The 11,417-nt window shown below is 61.9% G+C and overlaps 1 protein-coding gene across 1 annotated transcript; it reads right to left on the bottom strand.

Annotated features, from left to right (window-relative positions):
* Positions 1-2,881: 2,881 nt before the first annotated feature.
* BSG (basigin (Ok blood group)) lies at positions 2,882-11,189 on the bottom strand. The gene is made up of 8 exons (XM_039248069.1): positions 11,072-11,189; positions 5,626-5,782; positions 4,801-4,883; positions 4,537-4,673; positions 4,186-4,462; positions 3,791-3,815; positions 3,604-3,665; positions 2,882-3,491 (listed from the first exon to the last, which is right to left on the bottom strand). The coding sequence occupies exons 1-7, from the start codon at positions 11,136-11,138 to the stop codon at positions 3,605-3,607; spliced, it is 807 nt and encodes a 268-aa protein (XP_039104000.1). The 5' UTR covers positions 11,139-11,189; the 3' UTR covers positions 2,882-3,491; position 3,604.
* Positions 11,190-11,417: the final 228 nt, after the last annotated feature.

Below are 11,417 nucleotides of genomic sequence, written 5' to 3'. Positions count from 1 at the left end.
AAAGGTGCTGGGGGGGAGGGGTGCGATATGTCCCGAGGCCTGGAGGAGGTGATGTCCGAGGGAAAACCAGAAGGGAGGGAGGGCTGGACACTTGTCATGTGAACATTTGTGGGAAGAGCGTCCAAAAGGTGGCATGGTCCGTGCAAAAGCCCTGAGGCAGGATGGTGCCTGGCATGTGGGAGAAGAAAGCGTACCAAGGAGCCAGGGGGTGGCTGAAGATGAGGGCGCTGAGAGACAGCAGTGGGGCAGGGCAGGGCTACCGTGTGGACGGGTCTGTTGCCTAAAACTGCTCTCGACTCCCCAGTGCCTTTGGAAGGAAACCCCAATGGCTCCGCACCATCCAGTTTGCCCCCCATCTGTCCTCACCATTCTTGGACTCTGCACACAGTGTGTCTGCCACACTGAGCCCCGGGTACCTCCTTTGCCGCTACCCCCTGCCTAGACTCTGGGGGCCATCTTCGGACCTCCACCCACAAGCCTGCTTCCTCTCTAGCTGGGGCAAGTCCAGGTTGAAAGCCCTGAAGCCCATACGGTTTGCGCACCCGTGCGTGAAAAATAGTTGAAGACCAAGAAGACAAAATGAGGCCAGCGCTCGCGGCAGGCCCCGGGCCCGCGACGGTCCTGCGGTTTCAGCCTCAGGGGCTGCCGGACTCAAAGAATACGGAGATGTCCGATAAGACACGGGTGTCAGGGTTAGGAAAGAGAGGGCGGCGTGTCCGAGGTCTTAGAGCCACACGTGCAAACACCATTGTGCTCTGGGGGGTCCCTCCCAGAGTGGCCAGTGACCTCACTTCATGGCGTCTGCAGCGAGGACGTCCCCAGGTCTGCTGACCTAGGGCACAGCAGGGTTTTCCTTTCCCCACAGAGATCACTCTCCTCGGTGGATGCAAGGATGGGACAGGACAGCCAAACCAGGTGACCCCCCGGCACGTCTGTCCTACTTCGTGTCAGCCGTCTTCTGCTGCTGGGCGAGACCCCATATCCCTCCCTTGCTGCCAACCAGTGTGAGACCTCGGTGTGCCTGGGGGAGGTGCTCTGGGGCTCCATCACAGGCTAGTCGGGGTGGGGTGTCCCAGGGAGAGGATGGGCACCCCCGTCCGTGGGGCCAGAGATGCCCATGGGTGACTTCCGAGTGGCACCCGGAACGTGCCCTTGTTTCGTCTACTGGACAGCCCTCCTGTGCCCTCCACAGATTGGGACCCCCGAGACATTGGTTCCTGAGCCCCCAAGCACTTGCCAAGTATGGAGATAGTGGCTGCTATCACTTCATCCCACTCTGGGGAAACTGAGGCAGGCTTCAGCAGGCTGTTAACAAGAACACTCCAGTAGCACAGGGCTGCACACTGTGGTGCTCCTTAAATGCTCACAGGTAGAAGGATGAATACTTAAGTACTTACAAAAGAAAGCTTACAAAGCTGCTTGTGAGTGGTCCCGATTTCGCTAATTACTCATCCACGTGAGAGGCATCTACGAGGGGAGGGTCTTTTGGACGAGGAGGACCAGTGCGGGTCAGCTAAGGAGACCGAGCCTCACTCCCCACACCACCCATCATGCCCCAGGCTCTTCCTGCCCCAGCCCTCGAATTTCCTGTCTGGACCCAGCGCAGAGCGCAGCCCGAAGCACAGGGACAGAGCCCTGGCCTCCCAAGGGACACAGACCCCCAGCAACCCAATGCCCCCGTGTGCCTCTGACCTCGGGTGGAGGAGGGAGGCCGAGCCCGAGCCCCGGGGCCTACCCAGCAAGGGGCCAGCCCACCTCCCCCCCCAACACAGCCCAGCCACGCCATGGGTGCCCAGCAAACCTCAAAGTGTAAGTGGTGGGTGCCCCCAACGAGCTCCCGGTCGTAGGGAGGGTGGGCCAGGCGTGTCCAGGGCCAGGCTGGTGCGGCCCCAAGAGCCCTCTGTGAGGGAGGGGCTCCACCGCCCCCTAACGCCGGCTCCGGAGCAAGTGCGGAGCGCCCTCTGCTGACAGCCCGAGGGAAGGGCGGGGCCCACCGCTCCAGCCGGCTCAGCTCCTCCCTGCCACCCAGGGCGGCTCCCTTTCAGAGCCCAGGAGTCTCAAACTGGAGGCTTGTGGCCAGGCCTGTCTTCAGCATTTGTGGCGTCATCATGCTGGAGTTTTTGCCCGCGGTGGAAACTAAGGATTTCACATCCAAGCCCTGACTTCTGGCTGCTCCAGAGACTTGGGAAGAGTGGGCTGGCTGGGGGCGAGGCCTCTGGCTCCTCCTGACCCCAGAGGGGAGGCGTGCTGCAGGGTCACCCTGCACAAGCCCTTCTTTCTTTGGGGGTTTCCCCGTCTCACACCAGGCAGGAGGCCTAGATGGCACGGGCAAGGGCACCCCGGCTTGGAGAGGCTGTGGCTCACGAAGCCGTGCCTCCTGCCCCGTCCAGGTCTCCCCGCTTGTTGCACTTGTCAGGCTGTGCAGCGCAAACCGGGACCTCTTTCTCCTGTGGGCCAGCCTTAGAAGGGCCACCTCTCCCACAGCACTGCCCTTCAGGGCTTTCTAGGCCTCGGTGGCCCCTTTTCAGCCGCAGCAAAGTCCCAAGGGGCAGCCTCCCCATCATACCTCACTCAGACCACAGGGGGCTTTCCTGCCCAGGCAGGAGGGTGCCACGCCGCTGTGGGTGGGGTGCCTGTGCTTTCCAGGGGAGCCCACGGGAAGGATTCCCAGGCTCCCCTGTCTAGTCCTTTCTGAAGGTGGGAAATAAGCTCAGAGGCAAGGGCTGCTGTCTGGAGGAACCAGCTGGTCAGTACCGCATTCCCAGGCCCGGACCCTCTGCTCCCAGTGCACCCCGTCTGGACGCAGCACCACATGGCGCGCGCCCCCCCCCCCCCTCTCCTTTTTTCCTGTTGAGACCCAGGACCGGCGCACACGGGAGTCTGGAGAGGTGACGGGTCAGCCTTTATTGGTGAGCAGGCAGGTGGCGGGTGGATTGCGACGCTGGGCGGGGGCCCGCGGCTCCTCCGCAGCCGGGCGTGTGGACAGCAGGGGTGGTAAGGGGCAGGCAGGGCCTGAGCCATCCCGACACACAGCAGCAGACTGGAAGCAACCCGTCAGCACGGACCGCAGGCAGGCAGGCCGGCCACTCGCACAACCCCTGACCTTCCGCAAAGGGTCCCAAAGAGGCCCAGCACCCTCAGGAGGCAGAGCCCCAGGAAAAGGTCAGTCTGCCCTTCACAACCCCAATGATGGGCTGGGATGACAAGGGGATGTGTTGGGGGGATGGCAGGGACAGATGGGGGGCAGCGAGGGGACAGAGGACGTGGGAGTCTCACAGGAAGCTCATGGCTTCCCCAAGGCGCTCACAAGGTGTTTACAAAGGAAAAACAAAACTTCTAACAAACAGAATCCTATATGTAGAAAACCCTAGTTTAGTTTAAAAAAAAGGAAAAAAATTTGACGTGACCCACGGTGTGGTCTGCTTTTGCAGGAAAGGACGTGGACTCTGCCACCAGCAGACGCTGAGCTGCTCCGGACAGAGGCTGGAGGCCTGTGCGGGGCAGGAGCGATGCTCAGACTCCAGCCCGAGGCGGGCCGGGCCGGGCAGGGCAGTCCCCCCCCCCCCCCCCCCCCCCCCCCCCCCCCCCCCCCCCCCCCCCCACCTCAGTTGGCGTTCCTTTGGCGAATGTTCTTGCCTTTGTCGTTGGTGTGTCCACTGCTCTTCCTGGGGAGGGACAGGGGGCTGACGATGCTCAGGAGGACACAACAGCGTCCCTGCCCCCACCTCCCCCCACACACAGTGGAGGCTGTCCAGGCCCTGCCCACCCGCCCAGCAAGGCCACAACTTACAGAGGAGCAGAGCCCGTGTCCTCATCTGTGCAGACGCGCGGCCACATGCAAGGAGAAGACAGGCGGTCAGGACTGTCCCCAAACGAGGCCCCTTATGGGCTGGCGCCAGTCCGGCCGCCAGCACGTGCAGCCTCAAAATGAGCTGTCCGCAGCCATGGCCCAGGGGGCGCCCGGGAGCCCTGCCCGTTCCCCTCATATGCGGCCTGCAGGCGCCAAGCTCAGATGTCTGAGCACGTTTGGTGCCACAACCCTTGGGCCCCAAGCAGCTGCCACAGGCGGGGGCAGAGCCGCTGACTGAGGGAGGGTGGCGGGCGGGGGGCGAGCCGACCTCTAGCCAGGGACCCCTCAGCCCCCCGGGGTCTTGCACCCCAGCGAGCACACGGCGTGCGGCTCACCGTCCAGGACCTCGTCCGGCTTCCGACGCTTCTCGTAGACGAAGATCACCGTGACCAGCACCAGCACCTCGGCCACGATGCCCAGGAACGGCCAGAGGGCAGCGAAGCGGTTTCGCACGCGCAGCACGATGACGGCCTGGCTGGTGCCCTCGGAGTTGGTGCCGTTGCAGATGTACTTGCCGGGGTGCGTCTCCAGGTCCAGGTTGAAGATGTGCAGCTCGGTCTTGGTCTCCGAGGACACCACGAAGACCTTGTTCTGGGAGCTGTTGCTGATGACCTGGGGCGGGGGCGGACTTTGTAGGGACCGAGGAGGCGGAGGCCGGCTCCTCCCCGGGCGGGCGTGGGCCTCACCTGTTCACCGGAGCTGTCCTCCCTGTACCACACCCAGTCGCTGACCGGAGGGAAGGAGTCCGACTTGCAGCCCAGCACTACGGACTCCCTCTCAGTGGCGTGCTCAGACTTCTTCACGGCCTTGATGTTGGGGAGCCCTACAGGGGCGACCCAGCAAGGCAGGAGTCTGAGCCCAGGACCCTGGAGAAGGAGCTGTCCTTCCCTGGGGGGCTCTGCTGGCCCTGGCCCCTGCCCTGGACGTGCCCGAGGGCCGGCGGAGCTCACCCTTCACTTCGATGCTGGTCTTGCCTGCGTGCTCGGGGAGGAAGATGCAGGAGTACTCGCCGGAGCGGGCGTCCAGGTCCACCCTGCAGGCGGACGCGCAGCAATGAGAAGGGCACGTGGCAGGAGCACCATCCTGTCCCGAGTGAAGTTCAAACCTCTGCGAGCCGCAGGGGACCCCACCAGGGGCCAGAGCAAGGCCCAGCTGGTGGCTCCACTGAGGGGTCCCTGCAGGGCGGGAGGGTACAGGCTGCCCGCTTCCCATCAAGGAGAGGCGAGGTGTGGGGTAGCAGTCGGAACTGATCCCCTCAACTGACCCGGCTCCTGCACCGATGAGCCTCTGTGCCCAGTCACCTCTGAGAGCAGACCCTGGCTCTGGAGCTGCCTCGGGCACCGCCTAGGACCAGGCTGCGGAGCAGGGTGGCACAGAGAGCCTGAGACCTCAGTGAGCCGGGCACTCCGGGATTCCGAGCCGGGAGACCCCAGGTCTGCCCGCCCTCCCCAGCCAGCACCCTAGAGAAAGAAGGGAAGGGTCTTGGAGGCCAGCCTTCCATTTAGCAGCCCCGGGGCCCTCGCTGGATCCCAGGCCTTGGTCATCTCCGATCCCTACCTGGGCTTCTCACAACTGAGGGGTCTGAGCAGGGCTCGTGTCTAATGTCTGTCCAAAGCAAGCCCACAACTATGACCTTAGTTCTGACCAACCAGAGAGGCTGTGAGCAGCAACAAGGTGTCCGAGCCTGCAGGGCGCAGGAGGGGGCCCGGGGGGGACACCTGCAGGCTGAAATGGGGTCCAGGGTGTCTGCGGCGCCCACCCCGGGCCCCACTCACTCGTACTCCGTCTTCAGGTCAGGCAGCGCATCCTCCTTCAGCACCTTGCCCCCCTTCACCCAGCGGTGGCCGACAATCTCAGTGGTGCTGTGGTTCAAGGCACAGGTAAGGCGTGTTTTGGAGCCGATATCATCTACAGATGTCCAGATCCCGCTCCCTAAGGGCCACAGGAAAGAACAATGGCAAAAGGTCAGGGCAAGAAAGGACTCAAACCCAGGACCCTCAACCGCCTGCCCACTCATCCCCATGGCAAGCCTGCAATGGCCCAGACACTCCAGGCCGTCCACACTGGCGACAAGCGGTCCCAGAGGAGAGGAGTCCTGAATCACACGTGGCTCCTTCTGGAAGGACACCTTCCGCAGAGTTAAAGGAGCCCCGGGTCTGAAGTGCTACTGCTGCAGAGAAGAGGGCTTGATGGCAGGTTTCTTTTGGGAAACGTTCTAACCAGCTGGGCCTCAGATATTGGAAACAAAAGCCAGTGACCATCCTGGGTCCCAGAACCAGGACCAAGACACTGGCTACTGAGTCCAGGCCTAGCGCAGTCTGAAATCCTTTATTTAAAAAAATTTTTGTAAATGTTTAGTTTTGAGAAAGAGAGAGAGAGAACACGAGCAGGAGAGGAACAGAGAGAAAGGGAGACACAGAATCCAGGCTCTGAGCTGTCAGCACTGAGCCTGACACGGGGCTTGAACCCATGAATCATGAGATCCTGACCTGAGCCGAAGTCAGACCCTTAACCAACTGAGCCACCCAGACGCCTCTGAAATCCCTCTTTTAAAAGATAAATCTAGGGGCGCCTGGATGGTTCAGTCAGTTAAGTCTCCAACTCTTGGTTCTGGCTCAGATCAGAATCTCACAGTTGGTGAGATTGAGTCCCACATGGGACTCCGCACTGAAAACACAGAGCCTGCATGGCATTCTCTCACTCCCCCGGCTCTTTCTGCCCCCTCCCCTGCTCATGCTCTCACTCTCTCTCAAAATAAACAAACATTAAAAAAAAAAAAAAAAAAAAAGAAATGGAAAAAGAAAAGATAAATCTACTGGACACCTGGGTGGCTCAGTTGGTTAATCGTCTGACTTTTGATTTTGGCGGAGGTCATAATCCCACAGTTCAGGAGTTCGAGCCCCGAGTCAGGCTCTGTGCTGACAATGCAGAGCCTGCTTGGGATTCTCTCTCTCTGAAAATAAACATTAAAAAAAAAAGTCCGCGGGGCACCTAGGTGGCTCAGTTGGTTAAGCGTCTGAGTTCGGCTCAGGTCATGATCTCATTTTGTGGGTTCAAGCCCCGCATTGGGCTCTGTGCTGACAGCTAGCTCAGAGCCTGGAGCTGCTTCGGATTTTGTACCTCCCTCCCTCTCTGACCCTCCCCTGCTCACACTGTCTCTCTCTCAAAAATAAATAAGACACACACACAAAAAATTAAAATAAGCTGCATCTGGCACTGTCTTGGCCGCCATTCCCTCACTGGATGCTCCTGCAGACCTGCTCCCCCGCATCAAGGCAAGGGCATCCGAAGTGGGGACCAGCATACTCCACGCGCTATCTTCCACTTGGGCCGGGCAGGACCTGGCTCCACTCTGAAGACCCAGACACTGCTGCCAGACTCCCAGCGGCCGCCCTTCCATTCAATTTCCAACCAGGCAAAACTCCCCACTGGTGTGAGACATTCTCTTTAGGAATCAAAAATCACTTAGAACCCAATGGAGAGCAGCCTGCTGAGGCAAGGAGGCTTGAGCCAAGGGCCAGAGTTCAGGCAGGAAGACTGCCAGGCGCCGAGGGGCCCCAGGGTGGAAGGAGAGGGGCATGGAGCTGTGAGAATGGACCAGGACTCCCTCTACACCAGACACCGACCACCCAGGGGGCAGCAAGCCGCCCCTGTCCCCGGGACGCTCCCATCAGGTCTCCCTGGAACCCAGGGCGCCCAACGGCTGCCCACACCATCCCCAACCCACCTCCCCGGGGAGGGCGGTGACCTGACAAAGCTGGTGCCCAGACAGGGCAGGGAGTGCAACTCCACCCCCCAAGCTCATGTGCCCCAGAGGCGTCCCTTCTAGAAGACCACGCCCAGAGGATTTAGGCGCAGAGATCCATCCCAGGGCTATTGGCAATAAGCTTCTTTTCCATGCAGTCTGTATGGAGAATCCTACAGCATAAAATTGGATGAAAAATCAGAACGTGAGGCCGTATCTGGAAAAGCCACAGTGCTAAGCAAGCAGCAAGCAGCAGGCTCTCGTCCACACAGAGACCCAGTCAGTCATGAAAATTTAACCTGAAGACCCAAAAAGGCAGCAGGTGGTCTTTACTGGAGAGAGATCACTTCAGTCCTCCCCTCCCCTGTCCCTCTATAGACTGACCACAGGCAGGCACTCCCAGTCTGGGGAGGGGCGGCCTCTGTGTGTGGAAGAGGCTGGACCCAGGCCTCAGGACTCTAGCCCGGCAGGGGAAAAGGGAGGCAGGCATCCCGGCCACACAGGAACGACGGGGAGGCTCCCTTCTGCTGCCCTGGGCACTACCTACCTTTGGCGTGTGCGCACACACCCAGGACCTCGTGCATGTGCGTGTGGATACATGGGTACAGAGGTGCACACACAGCGCACACAGGGGTGGACACGGGCACGCATGCACACGCAGCACCACATGTATGCACGTGTGGGCATACGGGTTCAGATACATATGTGGCCCATGAGTGTATGCAAATGCACATGCAGGGACACATGAGTGCACACACTCACAGCTTCACGGCTGTGTGGGAAGGCACAGGCTGCTGCTCTGGAGCAAAATGGCACATGGCCCAAGGTCCTAGGGACGAGTGGACCCTCATGCCCACCCACTTGGGGCGGCCCAGAGGCCATCCACTGGCATGACAACAGGCAGGAAGAGGGCTGAAGCCGGGGCGGGGGGGAGGGGGGGGTCCACTCCTGCACCGAACCCTCCTGTGGCTGCACCGTCTCTCCAGAAGGATCACCCCCTGGCAACCCACATTTCTCCGGAGTCAAGATTTCCCAAGATTGCAAAACCCACAGCCGGGTGCAGAGCTGGGAGGGTGAGTCAGGGCAGGAAGTGGAGCCAGCGACTGCCCTCCTCCTGGAGGCATCTGTGCCCTTGTCCCCTCACCCAGAGGCTGCTAGAAAGGTCAGCCCGATCTTATCCCAGCTACGCTCTGCCTCCCTCGGGGAGAACGAAGGGGCCCAAAGGCCAGAGGCCTGAAAGGGCCACTTACAGAAGGGAGCAGGGGCGCAGGGTCTCTGCTCTCAGAGACGGGCCAGGGCACGGAACCCCCACCCCACCTCCCCCCGCCCATGTCTGAACAACCACAGGCTAACACCCCTGTCCTGTGTGTGGGTCACACACAGCAGGGAACTGAAACAGGTCCTACCTGGCCCAGAAGACTGACAGGGGAGGGCACCGAGGGATTCACAGGGACAGACCCTCAAAGGCCATGGGGACAGGAAGGAGAAATGAGGGAGAATACTCGGCTCCCCCAGACAATTTTCGCCAAGTGACTGTGACCCATGTTCTCAAGTAAGGTCACCTTCATCTAAAAACAGCCGCCCCTCCTCCCTGACCTCAGGCAGCTGGGCAGGGCACGGGGCCAGGCAGGCTTTATGGAAAACAGCCCAGGAGCTAGGGGATGAGGCCGCCAGCTCCCACCCTCCTCCCCACCAGCCTCAGCAGCTCTGCTCAGGTAGGAGGAGCAAGAGAACATTTCTGGGATGCCAGCTGAGGGTTCTGGGCCTCTCCGCCCTCCCCTCCCCTCCCTCTGGCCAGGAGGCTGCTCCTGCTCCCTTCACCTGAGGCTCAGGCCGAATCACCAACCTGCAGGACCTGGCTAGCAACCTGGTGCCCACATGTGCCCTCCCAACGGGGCGCGCCGGGACAGCGGGGGTCCTCCTGGCAGAAGACCTGTGCTGGGGCCTCAGCGGACCCAGGTGCTGACCCGCCAGGCGCCTGCCACTCAAGGTGAGGAAACAGGCTCCTGCAGACCTCCTGCACTGCTTCTGGGGAGCTCGCTGACCCAGCCCCAAGAGGCGAACACGGTCACTAATCCATGTGTCCCGGCCAGAAAAGGGACGCATGGCATTTGTGAGAGTCCCCCGGAAAGGTGACAGAAGTGAAAAGGTCCCAGGTGGGTTCAGACACGGCAGAGAAGCGCTAACCCAGGGTTCCCCCCGCGACAGGAGGAGCAGACCAGGGACTTCCTCCCCGCCGGGCGGTCCGTGGCCACCTCCTGCCAGGAAGAGCGATTCCTCACGGGCTCCAGCCAGAAACAGCAGCAAGTCGCCCGCACTCGTCTTGCCTGCGGGCTCCTGTCTGGGGCTCCCAGAGACCTGCTGGCGGATGGTGATCTGCGGGCCCGCCTGCGGCCAAGGCCCCTGCCCACAGGCGTTCAATAAAGGGTCATTCTGATCATAAGGAAGAGGAAAGAGGCCAATTGAGATCCTGAAGTGGGTCAGGAGTAAGTGGGTGAAGCTTCTGCAAGAGGCAGCCCCTCCCAGACCTGGTCACAGACACTGTCACCCTGCGCTCCTGCCTCCCCAGACCCTTTTCTGCACTTTGCTCTCTGCAAGCCCATCACTATAAATCTTTAACCCAAACCGAAACGGAAGTCCACTCGAGGAAGAAAATTTCTACCAGGCAAAGAAAGGCTATCCTGCTTTCCCCTGAAAAACACGCTTCCATCCATTTTCCCTGAGCTTCTCGACACCACCCCCCAAACACTGCCCACTCCTGTGCAGAGCTCCCAGAAATAAGTGCTGTTGGAGACTCTGCTAAAATACACCCTCTCAACACGTCCTGCTCAGAACTGGGCTGCCAAAGCGACCTCACAGTGACCTTGGGACAGTCCCCTCGCGCCCTGGGCCTCAGTTTACACTCCTGTTAAAGGGAGAGGGTGGACCAGACCCTTCTCGTTCTGTGGCCTGGAATCAGACAAAATCAAAGAAGCAGAGCGTGTTCGCTTCCCGACGAGGGTTTCAGGGTCTGGGCAAACACCAGGGGGCAGGTGCCTACCCGAGCCAGACACGGGACCTAAATCCTGGGAAGAATGACAATCCCTTCCAGGGCCAGACAGCCCGCCGGCTTCTGGGGCGGGCATTCCTCAGCCCTAGGGTCCGCGTCCACGTGAGAGCCTGCGGAGGCGGCCACCGCTCCAGGCCACACAAGCTTCGCCAGGGCTCCGGGGACCCCGAGACCGCGCCACTGCACCCCGCGGCGGCACAGGCACGGCGCAGGCGGGGGGACCCGCCGTCACCGGACGCGGGGTCGGCGGAAGGGCGGGGCTCCGCCTCCAGAGCCCTCCCCAGGTCCCCTCACCCAGGGGTCAGGCCAGCCCTCGGACTCCTCGCGTCCCCGAGCCGCCGGGCTTCAGGGACCCCACCAGCAGGGCCGCCCCGGCGGGCCCCTGCTGCCCCGCTGCGCCTCCACCCGCGCCGGGCAGAACCCTCACCTGCTCCAGAGTCGCCCTCGGCGCTGAGCAGCGCCAGCGCCAGGACCACGAGCTGCCGTGCCGCCATAACTCCCCCGTCCGTGCCGTCCCAGCCGCCAACCGCTGCCCGCGGCGCTATAAGAACCGGGAGGGGCCGGGCGCGCGCGCGCAGGGCGACGTCGCGGAGGGGGCGGGCCAGGAGCGCGCACGGCACGCCAGTCGCCCCCTGCGCACGCGCGCGGACGCACGCACGCACGCGCCGCCTGAGCGGGCGCCCGCGCCGCCGCCACGTGACCCTGTAGGTCACGCCCACTGGTTGGGGCGTGGTTGTGTTGCTAGGAAACGGGGGCGGGGCCTGCGAGGACTG

The sequence above is a fragment of the Hyaena hyaena genome, unplaced genomic scaffold, assembly GCF_003009895.1.
Source record: "Hyaena hyaena isolate Hyena2069 unplaced genomic scaffold, ASM300989v1 scaffold_302, whole genome shotgun sequence".
NCBI lineage: Eukaryota > Metazoa > Chordata > Mammalia > Carnivora > Hyaenidae > Hyaena > Hyaena hyaena.
Note: the sequence above shows the minus strand (reverse complement) of the source record. Positions and strands in the feature narration are given on the sequence as shown.